The sequence below is a fragment of the Globicephala melas genome, chromosome 15 (assembly GCF_963455315.2).
Source record: "Globicephala melas chromosome 15, mGloMel1.2, whole genome shotgun sequence".
In the NCBI taxonomy this organism is placed as follows: Eukaryota; Metazoa; Chordata; class Mammalia; order Artiodactyla; family Delphinidae; genus Globicephala; species Globicephala melas.
The window spans coordinates 26,256,092-26,281,539 of record NC_083328.1 but is presented as its reverse complement, the minus strand read 5'-3'; the positions used below and the strand labels follow the sequence as shown (position 1 = coordinate 26,281,539).

Genomic DNA, 25,448 nt, shown 5'->3' with positions numbered 1-25,448 from the left:
ATTGGATTCAGTCCTCTCAAATCCTGCCACTGCTTTACCAATTAAGTTTATGTAAATAAAGTAAATATTTTGTTGTCATTTCAACAATTTTCACAGCATCGTCACCAGGATTAAATTCCATCTCAAGAAACCATTCAAAAGAAGCAACTCCTTTATCATGAGATTGCAGCAATTCAGTCACATCTTCAGGCTCCACTTCCAATTCTAGTTCTCTTGCTCTTTGCACCACATCTGCAGTTACTTCTTCTGCTGAAGTCTTGAACCCCTCAAAGTCATCTAAGAGTGTTGGAATCAACTTCTTCCACATTCCTCTTAATGTTGATACTTTGACTTCTTCTCATGAATCGCAAATGTTCTTAATGGCATCTATAATGGTGAATCCTTTCCAGGAGGTTTTCGATTTACTTTTTGTCCAGCTCCATTGAAAGAATCACTATGTATGGCAGCTATAGACTTACAACATGTTATTTCTTAAATAGTAAGACTTGAAAGTTGAAATTACTTCTTGATCCATGGGCTGCAGAATGGATGTTGTGTTAGCAGGCATAAAAACAACATGAATCTTATTGTAAATCTCCATGAGAGCTCTGAGGTGACCCAGGTCCCCTGTCAATGAGCAGTAATATTTTGAAAGGAATCTTTTTCTCAGCAGTAGGTCTCAACAGTGGGCTTAAAATATTCAATAAACCGTGTTGTAAACAGATGACTATCATCTAGGCCGTTGTGTTCCATCTACAGGGCACAGGCAGAGTAGATTTAGCATCATTCTTAAGGGCCCTAGGATTTTCAGAGTAGTGAATGAGCACTGGCTTCAACTTAAAGTCACCAGCTGCGTTAGTCCCTAACAAGAGAGTCAGCCTGTCCTTTGAAGCTTTGAAGCCAGGAGTTTGACTTACTCTCTCTGGCTATGAAAGTCTCTAGCTATGAAAGTATCCTCCCAATATAAGGCTGTTTTGTCTACACTGAAAATCTGTTATTCACTGTAGCCACCTTCATTAATTATCTCAGCTAGATCTTCTGGATAACTTGCTACAGCTTCTACCTCAGCACTTGCGGCTTCACCTTGCACTTTGATGTTGTGGAGACGGCTTCTTTCCGTAAATCTCATGAACCAACCTCTGCTAGCATCAAACTTTTCTTCTGCAGCCTCCTTACCTCTCATAGCCTTCATAGAATTGAAGAGAGTTAGGGCCTTGCTCTGGCTTAGTCTCTGGCTTAAAGAAATGTTGTGACTGGTTTGATCTTCTATCCAGACCACTAAAACTTTTTCCATATCAGCAATAAGGCTGTTTTGCCTTCTTATCATTCATGTGCTCACTGGAGTAGCATTTTTAATTTCCTTCAAGAGCTCTTCCTTTGCTTTCTCAACTAAACTAACTTTGACTAAGAGCCCTCACTTTCAGCCTGTCTCGGCTTTCGGCCTTCCTCACTAAGCTTGATCATATCTAGCTTTTGATTTGAAGTGAGAGACGTGTGACTCTTCCTTTCACTTGTAGGGTTAGGAGCCATCGTAGGGTTATTAATTCGCCTAATTTCAATATTGTTCTGTCCTAGGGAATAGGGAGGCCCAAGGAGAAGGAGGAGACAGGCAATGGCCGGTTGGTGGAGCAGTCAGAACACGCAACATTTATCAATGAAGTTGGTTATCTCATATGGGCGTGGTTTATGGCACCCCCAAACAGTTATAACAGTAACATCGAAGATCACTGATCATAGGTCACCATAACCAATTTAATAATGATGAAAAAGTTTGAAATGTTTCAAGAATTATGCAGAGCCAAGAAATGAGCATATGCTGTTGGAAAAATGGTGCTGATAGCCTTGAACAATGCAGGGTTGCCTCAACCTTCAATTTTTAAAAAATGCAGTATCTGTGAAGTGCAATAAAGTGAAGCACAATAAAACAAGATATGCCTATGTTTACAAATCACACATCTGATAAAGAACTTTTGTCCAGAATATGTAAGGAACTCTCGAAACAATAATAAGAAAATAAACCACCTATTTAAAAAAATCAACAAAATATTTGATCAGATATTAACCGAAGAAGATATACAAATGGCAAATAAGCACATTAAAACATGCTCAACATCGTTAGGGAAATGCAAATTAAAACCACGAGATATCGGGACTTCCCTGGTGGCGCAGTGGTTAGGAATCTGCCTGCCAATGCAGGGGACACGGGTTCGAGCCCTGGTCCAGGAAGATCCCACATGCTGCAGACCAGCTAAACCCGTGTGCCACAACTACTGAGCCTGCATGCCATAACTACTGAAGCCCGTGCGCCTAGACCCCATGCTCTGCAATAAAGAGAAGCCACTGCGATGAGAGGCCGGCGCACCGCAATGAGGAGTAGCCCCCGCTCGCCGCAACTAGAGAAAGCCTATGCGCAGCAACGAGGACCCAATGCCGCCCAAAATAAATAAATACATACATACATACATACATAAAACCATGAGATATCACTACACACCCATTAAAATAACTAAAATTTTAAAAATTGACCATAATCAAATGTTGGCAAGGATGTAGAACAAGTAGAATTCTCATTCACTGCTGGTAGGAAAGCACAAGGGCACAGCCATTTTAGAGGATAGTTTGTTAGTTTCTTTAAAATTTATGCATGCAGCTGCCAAACAATCCAACCACTTCCCTCCTAGGTATTTACCCAAGAGAGGTGGAAGCATACATACATATAAATACTCATACAAGAATGTTCATAGCATCTTTATATGTAATAGTCAAAAGCTGAAAACAACTCAAATATCCATCAATAGGTGAATGGATGAACACACTGTGATGTGGGATGCTGCTAAGCAGGTAGCCTATCAGATGCTTTGCCGTTGCATAATATGGACCACCATCCTTTTAGCTTTCAGCTTTCCATAACAGTTTTCTTATTGCCCACTGCTCATCCCCACATAAGCCAATGTCACATATTTAGGGTTTTTATTGTGTCTTTGGTACTTCTGTTACTAATTTCTGTATCAGTCAGAATGGGCCAGGTTATGCTGTGATAGTAAACAAGCCCAAATCTCAGTGGCTTAAAATAAAGTTTTGTCTCTTTGTTGTGAACTGTATGTCCATTGTGGGTTGGCTGAAAGTTTTGTTCTCTGTTCTCACTCTGAGACCGAGGCTGACAGAGGATTCATTATCTGAAACATTGCTGGTTGCTGGGAATGTTGACTTCGTGTAAAGTTGTTTGATTTGTAGGAGTTGAGATAGATTTTTCAAACCAGACTGCTTTTTTATTTTCATCAGCCTTAGTTGACTTTTATCTCATTTTAGGATGCATTAAAATCTTGAAGTAATGACGCCGATAACTATAACTTTCTTTGATCCATAGTATAAAAAGTTATACAAAATACCTTTCAACTTTTATTTATCTAGTAAGCACTTTTTTAGATGGGAGGTATATTCCTGTGTGTTAGACAAGGAACCTGAATGCAGAGAGGGTAAACGAATGGCAGTTGCCACATAGCAGTGCAACTGAACTAGAACCCAGGGTTCCCATTTTAATACTTTCGTGCAGATAAGAGAAAAATAAAAGGACCATCTATTTACACATTCTTTATTTTGACAGTCTCTTCAACAGGCCACAGTTAAGAGGCGTCTCGTACCCTCTGCTGCCGGTGGCTGGGACACAATGGATCACACAGGGGCAGTGGACACCGAGGATGAGTTGGGACCTTTAGCCCATCTTGCTCCAAGTCCTCAAAGTGAAGCCGTTGCCCACGAATTCCAGGAACTCTCCTTGCAGTCCAGTCAGCACCTGCCCCCTCTGAACGAAAGGAAAAATGGTGAGTTCAGCGTGTGTGGTGGGAGCTTACCTCTTTGTGAGCTAAACGTATCCCTCTTTGGTAGTAACTTTTTGGTCCGTTCCATTGGGCAGCCTGTTACGAAGGAGAGAACCTCAGGGGGTGCTGGCTGGTTTTGAGGAACAGGCAGAGTTTCACTTTCTATCCAGTTCTTCCATTATTTCCCCAATAAGTAGCAAAGTTATCTTTGGAAATAAGCTTTAGGTTCAACCATTTCAGCACAAGCAGAAGATTTCATGCTAGCATGGTACTGGAAAGCAGCTTCCTATGTTGACTCCAGGGAAAATAGATGGTGGATTTGACTAGATTCTTCTGCCATGTTCCCCGTCTCCAATGTGTTGCACCTTAATTTCAGAATTGGCAAAATTTGAGCTATCTTAATGATCACTAAGAAAGCAAGAATTTCTTGTCTGAGTATTTTTTGTATTAATGAGTATAGGATGTGGCCATATTCTCAGTCTTCGGCTGGCTCATACTTGTATACAGAATGAATATCTTCTGTTCATTTGTTATCTATTCAGGAAATTCTCCTGATTAATCAGAAGCATCCCAGAGTCTCCAGAAAACAGTACTGTCAGTTTTTAACAAAAATGAGTAGAGATAGATGATATACGTCTATTTTTAATACTTAAAACATAAAAACTAACAAAGTATTAAAATTTACAAACACACCAAGCATACATATTACAGGGAAAGAATTAAGAATTTCAACTGAATTTGCCATGCTTTCCACAGTTCTGATGAGTCTTACAATCCCAAATGTGTTTTTTTAATTTCAGTTTTAAAAGCCAGAAGAAATAAAACTTTCCCTGTAGAGCACTTCCTTACGTATCTTGTTACTTATCTTCTGGGTTCTAAGTGTTTCCTGATCCTTTTCAAATAATGGCCTTATCTTATTCAGGGAAATGGATTGAAGACTTATGCTGCTATTCTCAGTTCTTCAGTGCATGTCTTTGGGGTGTACTTGTTCTCCCTTCCAACAAGATATCTGATACTTGTGTCTGATGCTTGTTGGGCACAGCCCTTGTCCAGTGCGATTGGTATAAAGCAACATCTTGCTCAGAGCTGTCAAAGCCTTCAGGAGGCTGTGTTTGGCTGGTGATGGCTTTAGAACCTTCCATCAGTTAGGAGCCTAGCTTTATCTTAGGCAGTGGCTGAGAGAGTATAACCACATTAACTGAAACATGACTAAATTGATCAAATTTACACAGTATACTTGGACCAGTATGATATTCAAATTATTTCCCTCAAAAAAAAAAAAAGACCAAAATAAGAGTTGAACTGGTATAAAATTGCAGTAATATACAGTTGCTCAAGAAAATGGTCCTACGTAGCAGAGGAGGGACGTGTAAGGGGAAAGCTTATGCTTTGTGGTAGTTTTACTTGATATAGCTTGCCACATTCTCTTGCAAGAATGTTCTTTTGAATATGTATGCCTGAACATAAGGTAAGCCCAAATATGAGGTAGTCCTCCCCTTATAAACTTTTAGAGGGAGGTAGATGAATGGTAAAAGTTAGAATTTATTAATTTAGTTACATGTATGTAATTAAAACCACATATTATGAAGCAGTGCAATAAAATAAAAGGATTGCTTTATCCACACTCATATTTCATAAAATTATCTTGCCCAAACTCTGCCTGTGTATCTGTGTGGTGTTTTTATCATCAGTAGAAAACCTCTGCATCATCCAGCTAGCACTAAAATCCAGGGCGTATCTTCATTTCTGTCTCTCTTGTTTAAGTTACAGCAGTTTTTAGATGCATGCACGATCTGACACTGAAGATTTTATGTCTAAACCACAAGTACCATTCACAAAACAGTGGGGCTGTTTTTGGTTTTTTGTGTGTCTTACAGTGTGGTAGTCATCATCACTCATGTTTGATTTGTGATTGGTCGTAACATTTTATGAGGCTATAATTTCTGTTATAGAATTTAATCACTTCTTTTTTTTTTTTTTTTGAATAGGTAATACACTTATCTGGCTTGAAATGTAGGGGGTACAAATGGGTACACAGTGAAAAGTAGGTCACCCTTCCATTCTTGTCCCTCAGCTACCCAGTTACTTCTCCAGAATTAACTACTCTTACTTGTGTGCTTTCTGAGAGAACAGTATATGACTACTTTTTTAGTTTAATTTTTTTTTTGAATTTTTGAATTTAATTTAATTTATTTTTTTATACAGCAGGTTCTTATTAGTTATCTATTTTATACATATTAGTGTATATATGTCAATCCCACTCTCCCAATTCATCCCACCACCACCATCCCCCCTCCACTTCCCCCCTTGGTGTCCATACGTTTGTTCTCTACATCTGTGTCTCTATTTCTGACCTGCAAACTGGTTCATCTGTACCATTTTTCTAGGTTCCATATATATGCGTTAATATATATTTATTTTTCTCTTTCTGACTTGCTTCACTCTGTATGATGGTCTCTAGATCCTTCCACGTCTCTACAAATGACCCAATTTCATTCCTTTTTATGGCTGAGTAATATTCCATTGTATATATGTACCACATCTTCATTCATCTGTCGATGGGCATTTAGGTTGCTTCCATGACCTGGTTATTGTAAATAGTGCTGCAATGAACATTGGGGTGCATGTGTCTTTTTGAATTATGGTTTTTTCTGGGTATATGCCCAGTAGTAGGATTGCTGAGTCATATGGTAATTCTATTTTTAGTTTTTGGGTTTTTTGGGGTTTTTTGCGGTACGTGGGCCTCTCACTGTTGTGGCCTCTCCCATTGCAGTGCACAGGCTCTGGACGCGCAGGCTCAGCGGCCATGGCTCACGGGCCTAGCCGCTCCACGGCATGTGGGATCTTCCCAGACCAGGGCACGAACCCGTGTCCCCTGCATCGGCAGGTGGACTCTCAACCACTGCGGCACCAGGGAAGCCCTATTTTTAGTTTTTTAAGGAAATCCTATACTGTTAACCTTATGGGAGTTCCCTTTTATGTTATTTGTCGTTTTTCCCTTGTTGCTTTCAATAATTTTTCTTTGTCTTTAATTTTTGTCAGTTTGATTACTATGTATCTCAGTGTGTTTCTCCTTGGGTTTATCCTGCCTGGGACTCTCTGTGCTTCCTGGACTTGGGTGGCTATTTCCTTTCCCATGTTAGGGAAGTTTTCGACTCCGATCTCTTCAAATATTTTCTTGGGTCCTTTCTCTCTCTCTTCTCCTTCTGGGACCCCTATAATGCAAATGTTGTTGCATTTAATGTTGTCCCAGAGGTCTCTTAGGCTGTCTTCATTTCTTTTCATTCTTTTTTCTTTATTCTGTTCTGCAGCCGTGAATTCCACCATTCTGTCTTCCAGGTCACTTATCCGTTCTTCTGCCTCAGTTATTCTGTTATTGATTCCTTCTAGTGTATTTTTCATTTCACTTATTGTATTGTTCATCTCTGTTTGTTCTTTAATTCTTCTAGGTGTTTGTTCTTTAATTCTTCTAGGTCTTTGTTAAACATTTCTTGCATCTTCTTGATCTTTGCCTCCGTTCTATTTCCAAGGTCCTGGATCATCTTCACTATCATTATTCTGAATTCTTTTTCTGGAAGGTTTCCTATCTCCACTTCATTTAGTTGTTTTTCTGGGGTTTTATCTTGTTCCTTCATCTGGTGCAAAGTCCTCTGCCTTTTCATTTTGTCTGTCTTTCTGTGAAGTGGTTTTCCTTCCGCAGCCTGCAGAATTGTAGTTCTTCTTGCTTCTGCTATCTGCCCTCTTGACTACTTTTTTAAAAGCAGTGTTTCAAAATCTTCTTTGTAACAATATCCAACACTTTAAATTTTAAGGTTACTATCTGGGAATAATTAATGTGTTGGTTCTTTTCTTCTTTTTTTCCCCCCCCTTGTTTCTCTTAAGACGTTTCTATAAACATCCTAAAACTAGCTTCGAGTGAGGTTGATTTTTAAGCTAATGCGTTTTCCTCAAGTACCTTTTTGTTCAATATTAAGTAAATGCAAGAGCATCTCATGATACGAGATACTGTGTGAGGACTCAAATATGAGACCGTCTCCTCTTTTCTAATTAGTGACTTCAGGAAGTTAAAAGCCTTACCTTATATTCAGGCATATTACACTTTAATTTCAGGCTTATGATATATTAGCCTAATTTGTGTTTACATTCCAAGGAGTAAATGGAATTGTACAGCTCTCAGAAATCTAGGTTTTTGATACAGGAATGTGAGTGGAGTAGAAAGAACCACATCAAGCCATCTATAGATGGAAGAACCATAACTTTCTTACCTTAGTGATTTTTTAATGTTTATTCTTCATCTTCAGGTCTTCTTAATACCATGTTTAAATCATATCATGTAGAAAAAGTAGATGTTAGCCTCAAAATTAACACAAAGTACTGTTTAGATATTATGAAATAATTGAACATAGTTTCTTGGTGATTGTGTTTTATTGTTGTTGCTAAGCCTTTGAATTTCACTTATCAGAATTACTTTCTTTGGGGAAGGAAATGAAGATATTTCAATTTGGGATTGGTGTATAAAAGGATTATGTCACCAAATAGTTTATAATTAAACTTTACAAGGAAAATGAAGTTGATATTTAAGTACAGTAACAATTCTAGGATCTTCCCTTATTTTTTGTTAATACTTCTATTGGCAGTGGTAGTGGAGTGACAGAATATTCCCACTACTGGAGTAAGTATGAAAGATGTTTAGTAAAGATAAGCTAGGGCTTTCCTTTTACCCCTGAACATGGCCAAAATATTTCTATAGTTAGTGGCACCTCAATAGTAAGGCAACCATTTAGGCAATGGACTCTTCCCAACAAGATAGTCCTTCATAAAGGAAAGTGGGTGTACTTTTACTAAATAATGTACCTTTACTAAAACAATGCATACACAGGAAAACTGAGCTTTGTTTTGATATTTTATGCACGTAACAGATCCATTTTCATGCTTCAACGTTAACGTTTTCATTATTAACACCGGGAATAAAAGGGAAATCCGTCAGAGGGAGAGTTAGTCCTTTTATTGTTTAAAAAGGAAAAGCTCAGGTGCTATAAGGTGAATATAACTTTATAAAAGCAGGGAAAGGCAAAGTAGATGGAAACAACATACCTGAAAGAGTTACAGCTCTTTCTGCCCATACTTAGATGAGACCATGAGGAAGAAACTTTTCATTCATGAGGTCATTTGCAAGACTGATAATTAAGTATGCTGGTTGGCGAACTTAAGCTTTTAGGTCATTGCCAGCATTATCACAGAGTAAGCCAATAAGTTGACATAGATTCTCTCTTTATGAAACAGTTCGGTATTTTAATACTTTTTTGCACATCTCTGAAGATGAGGCTCAGTCATGTTAACATGGCCACGGACATACCACAGGCTAGCTGTTAGTAGTATCATGTAGATGGAAAATGAGTATCTGCCACCTTTCTCTTCCTGTATTAGCAGGCTTTTTGAAGCTATATGTATTGTGAAATAGTCAGTGTGTTTTAGGCCTCCATAAAGAGGAGAGACTTGTTATTCATATTTTAAACTTCGATATCATTGGTTACTGCACTTGTTAGGTTTTTGAGCTTATAGTCCCATCTTGAAAACTTTTTTAAAGATTTTCCATCTGTTGAATGGGTCACTGAACAGTTTTAGACTTCTCTTGTTCTGTTCCAGGTGACCACTTACTAGAGAGAAAATAATGTATTCCAAAGTTTGTTGCACACAAGGGAGTCAAGGTGGCTCTTTGCATTGGATTCAGTACAGGTATTAATATATTGGCAAACAGTCAGACGAACTTTGCCTAGCCATGGAGCCCAGCCAAAGGAAACTGCTCGCCTTGTACCATAGAAAATAAATTGTATGTGTTTGCAGCTGGTCTTTTTTTTGGGTTTTACTTTGGAAACATTTACCAGCTCCTCATTAACCTGTTAGACTAACTGTCCGTCCAGGTGTTGGGAATGGTACAAAGGTGTTGAGCATTTGTCTTGAGTAAAACCCTGTTCCTTAGAGTGTGCACGAGCTAATATGGACTAATAGAGGTTGGTGAGGGAAAGAGAGGATAGTTCTATTTTTCTCTGGAGCAAACAGCCAGACATGAAATTCTCATAGTGTCATAAATGGGAAGGAAATAAATAGATGCTAAATAGCCAAGACGTGGAACTGTGGGATTCTTGCTTTCCCTTTCTGTAACTGAACGTAGTAGAAATGAATACTTCTCTGTAAAATTGCCTTGTCATTGGCTTTATTATTAATGTATTTAGGTTCTTGAATATTTAAAATAATTCTCAAGGATACTAATAAACATTCTGATACATTTAGACAGTTTCTTTTCCTGCTCTCAGGAATTACTGAGGAGTGCTTAGACTGAGAAGAGAAATATATACTCCTTGACTAATTTTCCTTAGTTTCTAATACATTTTTTAAATTAGGCTTTAGGACTTATACTAAACACAATTAAAAGTTTAAAGTTAGCTATGAATTTCCTGGCAGCTGCAAATGGATTTCTTGATTAGTTGTGCCAACTCTCATACTTTTTGTTGTGACAGCTTCTTGAACCCTTCAAAATGAAAAGGAAGCCATGTAAGTAGCTTAAGGGTGAGGTACTCTCTTTCACAGTGGTCTCTATAAAGTCTCCTATTAAATAGCATGTTTTGTTCCACAGTGTAAATAAGCACCTGTAACCCTGTCCACCTTCTTTTTTCTACTATCGGTTTCTTATTTCGATAGTTTTGCTGTTACTGAGAATTTCATTTACTCAGTGCATTGCTGGACACACCCAGGCAGTGTGTATGTGGACAGAGGGAAGGCGGGGGCTGGACATGAACTCACAGCCTCTCGCGTTTGTAGCCGGCAGTGTCAGAACACTAACTTAGGAGTGCTTTAGCTTTTGCTGAGGGGGTGTGTGAAGCTTATAACAGTTTCCGAAGTGCATCAGCAAGGCCATAGGCCCCAGTTATAGCACCCTTGAAGCCTCATTTTGAGTTATTCATCCAGTCTTTAAATTGTGTACTCTTGCAAAAATGCCCGTGGAGCGTCAGCAATTAACATTTACTTAAAGTAAGGTTTAGAACATAATAGTAATTAGTTTAATCCAGCATGAGACCTCATCATCTTAAACTTACAAAAATGTTTACCTAAAATTTTTACAAGACTTTTTGAGAGTTACTAGAGTCATAGAAATACTTTTTTTTTGTATAGATTGATGTGATTTTCATAAAACTAGAGACCACCATGTGTTGTATATTTGGCACTGGACCAGTGAATAAACTGAAACTAATTTATTAAGAAACAGTCTTTCCTGTTCCTCAGCAATTTTTAAAATACCATATGTGGTATAAATGCTTAGTTAGTAAATATTACTCAACTGTAACCCCTTAGCTACTTAGGCCCTTCAAGGCTATTTGGAATTGAATAGTTAGTTTATAATCAGACCTTGTGCTGGTTCGGGAGACTTTGTAAAATTAAGTCAGGGCTCTTCTTATGTCTGCCTCTAACCCAACCACAGTGACCTCTTATAGCTACAAAGGAAGAGAAAGGGTTGATAAGGGACACCTGCTCTCTGCCATAACTCTAAAAAAACCTGATAAATACACAGAGTGTATTGAAAAAAAAGTGACCCATGATTTTTTCTTTGTTATTTTAAGACATCAGTGATAAAGTACTATTGTGACAGAAAGCAGAAGGACAGATATGTTGGAGTTACAAATGAACTGGAATTTTCTCTTTGGTTTATAGTTAATAATCGCCCAAACTAATTAGCAAATATCATACCCAGTGTTTTTCTAACCCCTTTAAATTAATCCATACTGCTGGCTACCCTCACCTGCTGCCCTCACTATTATTAACAGGAAGTATAGTCTTTTGGGAGTCAGGACTCCAGTCTCCTCTGCTGACTCAGTCTGTGAGCATGGGTAAGTCTCGAGCTCTCTGTGTCACAGTTATGCCCATTGTAATATCCGTATGGTAGCTTTCAGCCCATGTGTCTTTCTCTGGCTGCCCTTTCTCATTACATCATGTGTTCTTATAGCTAGCGCATTATCACTTTTGCCTTGTACTGTTCATTGGGCAACAGAAACAGAAAGAATGGAAGATAACTTCCATCTCAGTTAACGGATGGAATTTTCCATAGATATGAATTAATGTCGCTGTTTAATACGTTCCTCACAGATGTATTAGTAAACATACATGCCAGCTCTCTCAATTAGTCAGACTTCCCCCCATATTTAAAAGTGAAAAGAAATTGACTCAATTTGTGTTATCCTCAAAAAAACATATCTAACTTAGAATACGCAGTATCTTCTGTTCCTGGTTTTCAAGGGTTGGCAGGTATGTGTTAACGTTTTTATAACAGGATCAGACTCAGTTAAAAGACACTATTGTAACTTTTTTTTTTAATCCCAAATTATTCATGTCCTTTTCTGGTTGTTTATGTTGTTTTCATTAAGAAAATGCTAATAGTTGGGTATCTGTTTCACCAACTTAAATTTTTGATGTGTGACCTCTATGTTTAGTAAAGATAGAACAAGAAAAGCAAAAAGTCTGATTCACAACTTGCCTTTGGTTCTTGTAGGTTAAGTTTAAAAACTGACAGATGTTAGAATTTGTCAGCACTCTCTGCAGATTTTGGATTCATAGCTACAAAATAGGAGATGCTCTTTGACAATCGCTGTTCCCGACATAGAAGTTAAGAAGTGTATCGATTAGAGTTCTTGATCAGACAGCCATCATGTACTATATAAAAGAAAAGTTTACCATATCAGAATGCTCAGCTTTCCCAAAGTTTTAAAAGAAATCAGTATTTCAAGAGTGGAAATGGGTTTACTTTTTATTATTAGAAAACATTTATTGAATGATCATTGTGTCTCTTACCCTAACTAATTCTTAGACCTTATACCTCTAATACAGTGTTGGCAGTTCAAAATGTAAGATATTCTCATAAAATTTTTGCATGCATAGATCTTTGAAAGTAATTCTCTCAAGTAAAGAAAATTAATTTAGAGATGGTTCTCCCAGATAACTGGGAGGAAGAAGAACCTAATTGTAAAGAAAGTGAGTGCAGAGACAAGCCTAGAACCTGCTCCGTGGCACTAGACGTGTGGTGTGAGGCCACACAAGCCTGTGTCTGTCATCTGTAAATAGGGGCCATGCTAGATGTACCTCCTAGGTTATTGGGAGGCTTAAGTGAAATAAAGCACTGATGATAACTACATGTACACGACACAGCGTAAAGTACTCAGTACATGCCATGGGCACCCAGCACTGCATGCTTGATGTAAAATACCATGAAATAGGCAGCAGTTAAGTATGCACAGTGGTTAAGGGCACCAACTCTGGAGCCGTCCCATCTGGCTGCACTATTACTAGTTATGTGAACTTAGACAAATTAGTCGTCCTCTCTTCGCCTCAGTTTCCTCCTCTGCAAAATGCGGATCATATAGTACCTGCTTCATGGGGGTTGTTGTGAGGATTAAATGAGTTCATATAAGTATTTAGAACAATGTGGGCATATGATTAGCACTTTATAATTATTTGTTATATATATTTTGAGAATTCAATATTTAAATTAATACTTAGCGAATATAGTTTTTCAGGGTTCCATCGTGGTGTTTTATACCTTAATGTTTCTTTCAATAGTCCCAGTAATTTTTGCCCCCATTTCCACAAGTATTTCTTTTTAAAAACGTCAAAATGACATGCAGTTTTTTAATGTCTCGCCATGGACCTACATAACATTTGAAGAGCACTTACCCTATGGGAGCTGAGAGGGCAAATGTAGTAGGCACCGATTTCCCATGAAGTTTGTCTCTCTTGTTGGTACTGCCAGTTCCCACAATCCTAGCATTCCCTGGGCATCAGTCAGTGTCTACAAGGAATGATTTTCAAATATTAAAGCATGTGAAAAGACAAACAGGCCAAAACTCAGAGCTCTCTGGGGACTATGACCTCCAAAACAGACTCTGTTCTGACATTTTCACAGGCCGCTTGAAGGAATTCCAGCAAGGTCATTCCATTTGGTAAACCCCTAAACAAACCCTCTGTCATCAAGGACTGATTTATAGATTTTTCTCTTTATGTACTTGTTCTGAAGAGATTAAGATAGTAGATATGGTTGCTGAGACTCTTCTAAGGCATCTGATGTATATGATAAGTACTATACAGAAGACTTTTGGTATTTTGAAGTAATAAAACTGTTATTTGTTATGTTTAAAGAGACTTCTTGCTCTGAGTCGTCTTTTAAATTTTTTTCTTTTTCATTTTGATTCCAGGAAATCTATGCCCTAATCACATCTCTAAACTAAAATTCTTTCATTTATGAACCCCATTATTTAACAAATTCATTAAAATCAGAAACGACCTTTTAAAAAACAAATATACATATTAAAATATGTACATGCATATGATGACTTGTTTCACAGTGACCTTTGGAATGTGTGAAAACAGAAACGGATCTAGTGTTGTAGAATATTCTGTGATATCTTGCTGTGATGACAGTTGTTCATATGATGCTTTAAGGTCATGGGGTGGGGGGAGCAGATCTATAAGTTGATTTTCAATTAATCTGAATTCTCAAAATATTTTGTATATTATTATACATTTCTTTAAAAAAAGAATATAATGTTAAAAATAAATGAGAAGGGCAGAACCCAAGAGATTTGAAGGCTGGACAACTTAAGGAAATGGGTAATTAGGGTTATTTGGTTTATAGTTGGCCTTAAATGCTGTATAGCCTCATGGTTATCCCAGTCTGAAGCCTGAGTGGCATGTATGAAATTCCAGGGATGAGCAGCATTCCACATTTGAAGGATCAGGTTTATTGGGGGATTTTGTATGGTTATTTTCCTTCTGTGCATGTTTCTTTTCAGTGAGTTAATCCTTTGTATGAATGTACAAAGTTTTAACTATTAAATAAAAGAATTGTACACAGTCAAAAATTTCTTACGATTTTGATATCTGATTCTGTCATAGGATTGTAATATGTTTTGAACAAATTTTAAAATGAAACACAGGAAGTAAATTAATATATGATCTCAACCAAGCCTCTTAAAATTACTAGTAAAAAGAAAACTTATTTTATCACATTTTAGTAACCTGTCACAAACCCAGGATGTTTAAGAGGTCTCCTTAGTGGGAATTCCCTGATGGTCCAGTGGTTAGGAATCTGTGCTTCCACTGCAGGGGACCCAGGTTCGATTCCTGGTTGGGGAACTAAGATCCCACAAGCCACATGGTGTGGCCAAAAAAAAAAAAAGAGAGGTCTTCTTAGTAAAATGGAAATGAAAATGAAATAGAAAGTTGCTTAGTAATTGATCATGAATAGTTATTGAATGTACTAAAGAATTTTGTGGCTCTTGATTGAGGTATAAAATATATACAATGAAAAAGATATATATGGTTATCATTTTTCTCAAGCCAAGAATTAAAAAATGATATTTTAACTAGATATGCTCTTAGGAGAAAGTAGTACTTTTCTTATACATTTTTCAAACGTAGATTTTTCGATCGCTCCCTATTTCTGCAAAATAGTCTCTTTTTCAAAGAAAGGGAATTTGGTTAAATAACTTGCTAATACAGTAGTGAAATCTCTAGTTGTGTAATTGTGTGCTTGTTTTGTTTATTTCTGCATAGAAGTGGAGAAGCTGCTTGCTTGACTGCCTTCTCCACCCTCAACAGAAACAAATACAAACACCTTCAAAAATTTGAAGATTTTATTTGGACACCCAAGTATTTTAATTTGGAGGATTTTCCAAATAAAGGAATTTAAATTTACTCCCATCAGATCGAATTAGGATTGAAAAAATTGAAATTTAAAGAAATCCAAGAACTTAGTCCTAAACTCTGAATTTCAGAGTCCAGGGGTTTTAGACAATACTTTGGTTTTTGTTTTTATCACCTGTTACACTGAAACTATTTAAAGTATACTCTCTCATAAAAATGTATTACATTTCTTAAATGACCATGAAATTTTATACCATTGATAGTGGAATGTTATGTAAATTCAGTTAGGTCCAGTTGGTTTATAAGGTTGTTCAAGTCTTGTATAACCCTTACTGGTTTTTTTTTTACTTGTTTTATCAACTACTCAGAGAGATATCTCCTGTTGTGGATTTGTTTCTCCTTTCAGTATTGTTTTTGCTTCATGTATTTTGAGCCTCTCTTATGTGTTCTTGATGAATTGATCCCTTTACATTATGAAATGTCCTTCCATTCTTGGTAATGACCCACTCCTTAAGTCTACTTTGTTGATATTAATATAGCCCCTCTAAGTTTCTTATGTTTAGCATTGCATGATATAGTCTTTCCCAGCTTTTACCTTTAACCCATCTGTACCTTTATATTAAAAGTACATTTCTCATGGACAGCATAGAGCTGGATTTTTCTTGTTTTACTCTAGTTTGACAATCTCTGTCTTCCAGTTGCGATGTTTAGATCATTTATATTTAAGGTAATTATTGATATGTCTGGTATATTAGTTACCTATTGCTGTGTAACAAACTACTTCATACCTTAGCAGCTTAACACAGGATGCATTTATCATCTGACAGTTTCTGTGCATCAGGAATTCAGGAGCAACTTAACTTGGTACCTCTGTCTCACAAGCCTGCAACGCTCAGGTTTCACTTGAAGGTTCAACTGAGGAATGATCCACTTCTAACCTTAGTTAAATTGTTCTTGGCAAGATTCAGTACTTTGAGGGCTGTTGAACTGAGGGCCTCAGTTATTTGCTGGCTGCTGGCTGGAGGCTGCCCTCAGTTCCTTGCCACGTGGGCCTCTCCAACATGGCAGCTTACTTTATCAAAGGCAGTAAGAGAGAAGAATGCTAGCAAGACAAAATTTTTGCAACATTTCCTTAACGTTGTCCTATTCTATTGATTAGAAGCAAATTACTCAAGGGGAGAGGATTATTCAAGGCCATAAACGTCAGAAGGCTGGGGTCACTGGGGAATGTCTTAGAGGCTACCTACCACAATTGAGTTTCAATCTGTCATTTTGTTGTATGTCATGTTTGTCCATTTTGTCCTCTGTTCCTTTATTTCTCTCTTCTTGCCTGTTTTGTTTTTCTTTTTTTTAGTATTTCATTATTGTTTTTACATCTCATTAGCTATGCTTCTTTTTTTTCTGGTGTTTACTGATCTTTTCTAATGCAAGTGTAATATGCTGCTAATGCTATCCAATAAAATGTTTATCTTAGATATTTTTAGCTCTTTTTGCATTGTCCATTTCTCTTTTCGTTATATTTATGTTTTCCTTTAAATACTTGCACATAGTTATAATAGGTGTTAATAGTTCCTTTTTTTCTGTCATTCCTGGGTCTGTTTTTGTTGACAAAATGTTTCTACTATTAAAGACATTTTCCTGCCTCCTGGCAAGTAGTCTCCTATTTTTTTGGTTGGAGATAACATTGTGAATGTTATATTGCTGAGTGGCTGGATTTTGTCTTTGTTGTCTTCCTAAGTGTTAGGCTTTGGTTTGGTAAGAGGGCTAGACTTTTGGATCACCCACAAGGCCTTTTTAAAGCTTTGTTAGGAAAAATCTAGGGTAGCATTCATTGCACAGATGGTACCTTAACTACTAGGGCTTGAACCCCTTTGGAATCTTACTGAATGCCCCACTAGCTGCTCAGGGAGGACTTTTCACTATGGCTGATTGGAGCTCAAACATTCCCAAACCTTGTGTGCACTTTGGGAATTGTTCCGTACAGTTTCCTGGTCGTTTCTTGCCCAGCCTTATGAAATTTTACTTTGTAGACTTATAGCTTAGCACTCAGCAAAGACTCAGAGGCACCCTTATGCAGACTGCTGGAGCTCCTTTTCTACACTGGAACTTCTAGCTGCCGTAGCCCCCCCTAAGCTCTCATCTCTGTCTTCATTCAGCGAGTCTGTTTGAGTTACAGTCTAGAAATTGCCTCCAGACAGAAAGGCGGTTGTAAGGCTCATCTCATTTGTTTCCCTACTCTTTTTTTTTAAAAACATCTTTATTAGAGTATAATTGCTTTACAATGGTGTGTTAGTTTCTGCTTTATAACAAAGTGAATCAGCTATACATACGCATATATCCCCATATCTCCTCCCTTTTGCGTCTCCCTCCCACCCTCCCTATCCCACCCCTCTAGGTGGTCACAAAGCACGAGCTGATCTCCCTGTGCTATGCGGCTGCTTCCCACTAGCTATCTGTTTTACATTTGGTAGTGTATATATGTCCATGCCACTCTCTGACTTCGTCCCAGCTTACCCTTCCCCCTCCCTGTTTCCCTACTCTTAAGGGTCACAGTCCTGTGTTACCTGCTTCCCAATGTAGGAAAGCAATTGTTTCGTGTATTTTGTCCATTTTTCCAGTTTCTTATAGTGACAGGTTAAGAGCAGTCCTGTTATGCCATAACAGCCGAAAATGGGAGTCGGAGTTGGGATTTTAACACAAGGCCTGTGCCTTCCCCCTGAAGCATGTTTCCTCTCTGTATACAGATAACTTAGCTTTCTGACTAGACTACAGCAGCAGTGTCATTTTAACTTTGGGATCCACCTAAATATTCAGACCTTGTTGGGCACCCAAGGTGCTCCTGCCTATTTGATCAGTGAATGAATGAAACCGAATTTTCGGTTAAAGACTAAGGCTGATAGTTATGGTTAGTTCTCGTGGCAAGTAGCTTTCCAGCTTCTGCTCTTGGCACAGAATGGTCAGCAAGATTGTCATAAAAGATAACATGTTAGACCTTAGATCACTTGGAGCCAATGACATAGTTATTCATTTCGTTCAAGAACTCATCTTTTTACATGCACCCCAGGGTTCATAGCAGCATTATTTACAATAGCAAAGATATGGAAGCAACCTAAGTGTCCATCAATAGATGAATGGGTAAAGAAGATACACACACACACACACACACACACACACAATGAAATACTACTCAGCCACAAAAAAGAATGAAATTTTGCCATTTGTACAAACATGGATGGACCTGGAGGGTATTATGCTGAGTGAGGTAAGTCAGACAGAGAAAGACAGAGACTGTATGTTATCACTTATATGTGGAATCTAAAAGATAAACTAGTGAATATAACAAAAAGAAACAGACTCACAGATAGAGAGAACAAACCAGTGGTTATCAGTAGGCAGAAGGAAGTGGGGAGAGGCAAGATGGGGTAGGAGAGTAAGGTACAGACTACTACGTGTAAAATAGATATGCTACAAGGATGTACTGGACAGTACAGGGAATATAGCCAATATTTTATGAAAACTATAAATGGAGTATAATCTATAAACATTTTGAATCACTGTGTTATACACCTGAAAACTAATATAATGTTGTAAATCAATTATACCTCAATTTTTAAAAAGTTATTAAAAAAACTTTTGGAGCCTCAAGGAGAGAAGTTTTCATTGGTTGGCAGAATTCATTCTTCACATTATTTTCTCTTTATAATATTGAAATTAAGAAAAATTCTCTTTTCCTCGGTATTTGAATTTTATCCAACTTGGCAAAATGCTATATAATGGGGAATATCATAGTGATTTGATGGCTCACAATTATATAGATATTGGAGGGGTTCTACTTAGAGCCAAGCAAATGTCAAGTTGAATCTTCACAACACGTCACAGATCCTCATCCTTTGTTGAGGAACAGAGCTTCAAATGAGACTTTATGTTGATAAAGAGTTTTATCATGGTGGTAAATGGTGTAATAGAAATAAAGTAGACTATCACTGAGGTCATCTGGGAATCATAGAAACACAATTTGATGAAAATCTCTGTAGTCCCGCTTCCCGGAGTCCATACTTCCTACTTTACCCTTGGGCTCAGTGGCTGAAGGCTCCCACCTCGGTTCACAGGGCCACCCTCGCTGCCTGTCTGTGCCCTTGTGTGGCTGTCTCAGTCACTGGGAAGCCTGAGTGGGTTAGGAGACAGAGAACAGATGGGAGTCGCTGGTAGTGGGTGGAGTGAATGAGGCTGACGTGTCAAAGCTGGCCCCAGAGACCCAGAAGGACAAGGCCTGGAGCAGGTGTGCAGCCCCATTAAAGAGCTGTCAGGGTTGGTTCTCACTCTTATTTGGTCCAGGTGACCTGTTGATTATAACAGATAGAAACCAAATAAATAAGATACTACTGAATAACTGAAAAAAAAAAGACATTATTTTTTGAAAATTAGAATCATCAATATATACTCATGTGGTATACTTTAGAATATACTATATTTGGTTTTTTATCAAATGTTTCATATATGCAACTCCATTTTCTTGTCCCAAATGTTTGAAAACATAATTATTTGAATTAATGTGTCAAGTGGTTTAAATATACTAACATAGAACTTTTTCCAATAGAATTTTTATTTTTAAGCTGTACACTTTATATAAAGTGCTGTTCCCTACCTTTGCTTTTTTAAGAAATATAATCATGTAAATTAAATACCTAACACTTACAATCTGACCTTTTTAGTACCCTGTGTCTTCTCAGGAAAACAAAACACTTTTTTCTCACTCCCTTTTATGATATAACCAATCAGTGCATAGTTTTTTAATCCACCTACTCCAAGGGCACTGTGTGTGTTCTTCCATGTGTTTCTGCACATCTCTTCATTCTTCCCCCTTGCTCACACAGTGGGCCTGGAACCCAAATTGGTAAATAGCCAAGTTAAAGTACTAAATTCTGCCAGTGAAGAGAGGTTTTCTTCCCTGAACAGGTAAAGACATTTTACTTTATGAAGTAGGTTTTAATTGTTCCCATCTTATAGAACCTGTAAACTGAGGGTCAGAGGGATTAAATAATGCAAAGATAAGCAGCTGAAAAGGAGTAAAATTGTAAAGATGGAGTTGGCTGTAAGGCCTAGGGTTATAAAGACCACTATTACAATAGGAAAGATAAGTTTTATTTGGAAGAAAGACAGTTAAAAGTATTTTTAAGGTAAACTATTGCTTTTAACTTTTATATAAAGAAAATAGTTAACAAAAGGTATGCATGTAACCACTTATAAAGCTAAAATTTTAAATGTTTAAGATTTTACTTAAACAGAATAGTTTTACCTAAAAAACTTGTTGAAGATTAAGACATTCTGCAGTCACCATCAACCTCATTGAATCTGTCAGGATCACCTCCCGTTTCAACTCAACCAGCATGTATAATGGGTGCTGTAGAAAGTTTCTTCACGTGGACGTTCATACAAATAAAGAAAAACTCAGGCATGTTCAGTATTTCCCTCTCACTTCATATTTCACTTTATACTTGTCTCAGACATTGCCACGTGAGGAAGAATTACTTTAGCAACACGCACCTTGATAGTTTAGAACAGAGAACTCTAGTCAGTTTTGTGTCTCTCTACATTCTAGCCTAGTACCTTTGAAGGTACTCAGCTAAATGAATAAGGAAAATTTAAAAATTCCTCTAGTGGAAGATATCCACATAGTCATTTTGTCCTTTTTATCTTTTAAATATATTTTCGGATTTGCTAGTAAAATTGAGAACCTAATAATAGATCATCCTGTTAATGGCAATTTATTTCATATTAAAGTATTTGACATTAAAAGACTAAAAGAAAGATCTACTTGCTATAAATCATTTGTATCTTTTCTATGGAAAAATATAAATGGACATTTTTTCTCTTCTAGTTTCCTAAATAGGGTAGCAATCTTTTTATGTGTTCTTTTTAACTCCTGAACTTAGAGCAGTTTATTAACTTTTTAAGAACCATTTACTAGTAAGTTGTAGGCGTATTTAAATATGGCAGCATGCATCTTCTAAGAATAAATACATTCTCACTTTGCCAAAATGCATTTATCACCCTCACAAAAATTAACATTGGTACAAAAGTATATTTACTATATAGCCCATGTTCATACTTCCCCACTTTCCCCAATAATGTTCTTCACTTTTTTTTTAAAAAAACAGGATCTAATCAAGTATCATTTATTGCATTTAGTTGTCATCTCCCTTTAATCTCTAATCTAAAATAGTTCCCCTACTTTTTTTTAAAAAAGACTTTATTTTTTTCAAAGCAGTTTCACATTTGTAACAGAATTGAGAGGAAGGTGCAGAGATTTCCCATATACCCATAACCCCCCCACATGCATAGCCTCCCCTAAGTGTACCCAGAGTGGTACATTTTTACCAAGGTTTAACGTATGCTGACATCAAAGTCACCCGAAGTCCATAGTTAACCTTGGGGTTCACTGTTGGTGTTGTATATTCTGTATGTTTAGACAAATATATGATGACATGTATCCGTCATTATAAAATCATATAGTTTCACTGCCCTAAAAATCCTCTGTACTCTGCCTGTTCATCTCTTCTTTCTCTGTCCCCCCTCCCCGAACATAGTCTCCAAAGTTTTGTCTTTTCCAGAATGCCATGTGATTGGAATCATAAAATATTTCAGTCTGGCTTCTTTCACTTGGTAATATGCATTTAAGTTTTCTCCATGTCTTTTCGTGGCTTGATGGCCATGAAAATATAAATGGACATTTATGCATTATTCATTTTAGCACTGAATAATGATATTCCATTGTCTGAATGTACCACAGTTTCTTTATCCAATCACCTAGTGAAGGACATCTCAGTTGCTTCCAAGTTTTGGCAGTTATGGAGAAAGCTGCTATAAACATTTGTGTGTAGGTTTTTGTATAGACATAAGTTTTCAGCTCCTCTGGGTAAATACCAAGGAGTGTGATCACTGGATTGTATGGTAAGAGTATGTTTAGTTTTGTAAGAAACTGTCTTCCAAAGTGGCTGCACCATTTTGTATTCACAACCACTTTCTTTTTTTTTTTTCTTCAAATATTTCGTTTGACATTTTTGGGGAGTCCAGGTCAGTTATTTGGCAAAGTGACCCTCAATTTGGAAATTTGTCTGTTTGGGTCCTTGTGCTCAGTCCAGGTTAGACATTTTGGTGGGAATTGTGTACTTGGTGGATCCCATCAGGACGTACATGACAGTTTGTTCCATTATTTGTGATACTCAGTTTGACCACTTGGTTAAGGTAGTGTTCCCCCTCAACTCCTATTTCTCCTATGTAAATATACCCTGTCCTCTTTGTAATTAATAATTAATTATAAAGTAATGTGTGAGATAGTATTTTGAGACTATATGACTATTCTCTTTCCCAGCCATCTTTCATCCATGGTTTTGATGATCATTCTTGCCTAAGTTATTATAAAGATACTTGAAATGGATGTTTCTCTAACATTCCTTCTTTCTATTAGCTGGCATTTTTCTGGAAATAAGAACCTTTTTTAAGGGAAATATCTCTATGGACTTATAGATTGTTTATTTTTTAAAATTGGAAAGGTACTATCCACTACTATCATGATTTTTGATACACAAATTGCCCAAATTTGGCTAAAAAAGAGTCTGTTAAAGGTGGCTTTTGTATCACTTTGACTTATCCCCCTTAATTTTTGAGCACTTACCTACCTTCTGGCACAGGATATTTCAGGATCTCTTTATACTTTTCATTGCCTGAAATGAGCCCTTTTTCTAAGATCCCTGGTTCCTTTTAGTGAGGAAATCAAGATCTGAGAGCTAGGCATGCTTCTTGTTAACTTGGCTGTCATTGCTTCTAGCCCTTTTCAGTAGACAGAGCTAGGAAATTTTTTTAAAATTATGAATACAGCCAGGAATAGCCATATAGTCTTGAAAAAGATGAATAAAACCAGAGGAATGGGCTTCCCTGGTGGCACAGTTGTTAAGAATCCGCCTGCCAATGCAGGGGCCACGGGTTCGAGCCCTGATCCGGGAAGATCCCACATGCTGCGGAGCAACTAAGCCCGTGCGCCACAACTACTGAGCCTGCTCTCTAGAGCCCGCGAGCCACAACTACTGAAGCCCCTGTGCCACAACTACTGAAGCCCGCGTGCCTAGAGCCTGTGCTCTGCAACAAGAGAAGCCACCACAATGAGAAGCCTGCACCCCGCAACAAAGAGTAGCCCCCACTCACTGCAACTAGAGAAAGACCCAATGCAGCCAAAAATTAAATAAATGAATAAATTAATAAAAAACCAGAGGATTTATATCACCAAATATCAAGACCTACTATAGCACTATAGTAAAACAGTTTAGACAGATAAACAGCCTGACCAATAGAACAGAATAGAGAAATCAGACAACATTCTGTCACCTGATTCATTACAAAGGTGACCTGTGCAGGCAGTGAGGAAAAGATGGTCTTTTTAAATAAATGGTTCTGGGTTAGTTAAATATCTAGTGGAAAGAAATTTACCTGCAATTTATACCATAAACAGAAAAAATTCAACTCTGAAAGGTAAAGAAAGCTTTTGGGGGAAAACATCTCCATAACCTTGGGGTGAACAAAAAATTCTTAAATAGAACACAAATAGCACTGTTCATAAAAGAAAAGCGTGATAGATTGTGCTACATTTCTTTATTTTAAACTTTTTTTTAAAAATTTATTTGTTGGCTGCGTTAGGTCTTCATTACTGTGCATGGGCTTTCTCTCTAGTTGTGGTGAGCAGGGGCTATTCTTCGTTGCGGTGTGCCGGCTTCTCATTGCAGTGGCTTCTCTTATTGCAGAGCATGGGCTCTAGGCACATGGGCTCAGTAGTTGCGGCAAACAGGCCCTAGAGCGCCCAGGTTTCAGTAGTTACGGTGCGTGGGCTCAGTAGTTGTGGTGCACAGGTTTAGTTACTCTGCAGCATGTGGGATCTTCCTGGACCACAGATCAGACCCATGTCCCCAGCATTGGCAGGCGGATCCTTAACCACTGCGCCACCAGGGAAGTCCTGATTGTACTATATTTAAATGAATTACTCTTGGGCACCTAAAGACATCACTGAGAGAGAAAAGGCAACCCACAAAGTGGGAAGAGATAATTCGTAATACATACGTTTAACAAAAGATTCTTGTCCAGAGTATATAAAGGTCTCCTACAAACCAGTATAAATACATGGACAAAAGCCTTGACACAAACTTCACCAAAGAGAAATCCAGATGATGTGCATGGATATGGATATATATTCATTAGTCATCAGAGCCGTGCAAATGAAAACCACAGTGACGTATTATGCATAGCAACTAGAATGGCTGCAACAAGAAAGAAAACACCAGTTCATCAAGGATTTAGAGCAATTGGTGGATATGTAAACTGGTATAAAACCATTTTAGAAAACGGTTTTGCGTAATTCTAAATATCAGCAATTTCACTTCTAGGTTTTACTGAACAGAAATATATACATATGTTCATCAGAAGATGATGTATTAATTTGAATTATATGAAATGCCATTTTTTGTAGGTGCTATCTATAATTTCACATGGTTGAATCTACTGGAATACTCATAGCAGCACTACTTGTTATAGGGAAAGACTGGAAACTCCCCAAATACCCATGTACAGTAGAATGTTATAATAGTGATATGTCACACAGTGGAACATAGCCACGAGAATGAGCAGACTACAGTTACATGTAAGAACATGCATGGATCTCACAGAAATAACATTGAGCAAAGGCAGCTAGTCACAAAAGAGGACATGCTATATGATTCCATTATATAAAGTACAAAAACAGGCAAAAGTAGTCTGTGATGTTAGAAATCAGAGTAGTAGTTATCCTTATCGCAGGAGAAGAAAATAGAAGGGAAGCAGAAATCAGGAGCTCTTAGGGTACGAGAAATGTTTGGTTTCCTAATGCTGGTTGCATGGGTGTGTTCAATTTGTAAACACTCAGCAAATTGTACACTTACG

At 37.5% G+C, this 25,448-nt stretch overlaps 1 protein-coding gene across 10 annotated transcripts in view; it reads left to right on the top strand.

Annotated features, from left to right (window-relative positions):
- Positions 1 to 25,448, top strand: part of MRTFB (myocardin related transcription factor B) — a 283,651-nt gene that overhangs the window by 149,368 nt on the left and 108,835 nt on the right. For 8 of the 10 annotated variants that reach the window (XM_060284211.2, XM_060284212.2, XM_060284214.1 and 5 more), the window contains 2 exons: positions 3,584 to 3,800; positions 11,618 to 11,680. In XM_060284211.2, the coding sequence (XP_060140194.1) occupies positions 3,647 to 3,800; positions 11,618 to 11,680 (217 nt within the window). In that variant the 5' untranslated portion in view covers positions 3,584 to 3,646. The remainder of the gene's footprint in view (positions 1 to 3,583; positions 3,801 to 11,617; positions 11,681 to 25,448) is intronic. The other 2 variants (XM_060284218.1, XM_060284210.1) reach the window with 1 other exon arrangement.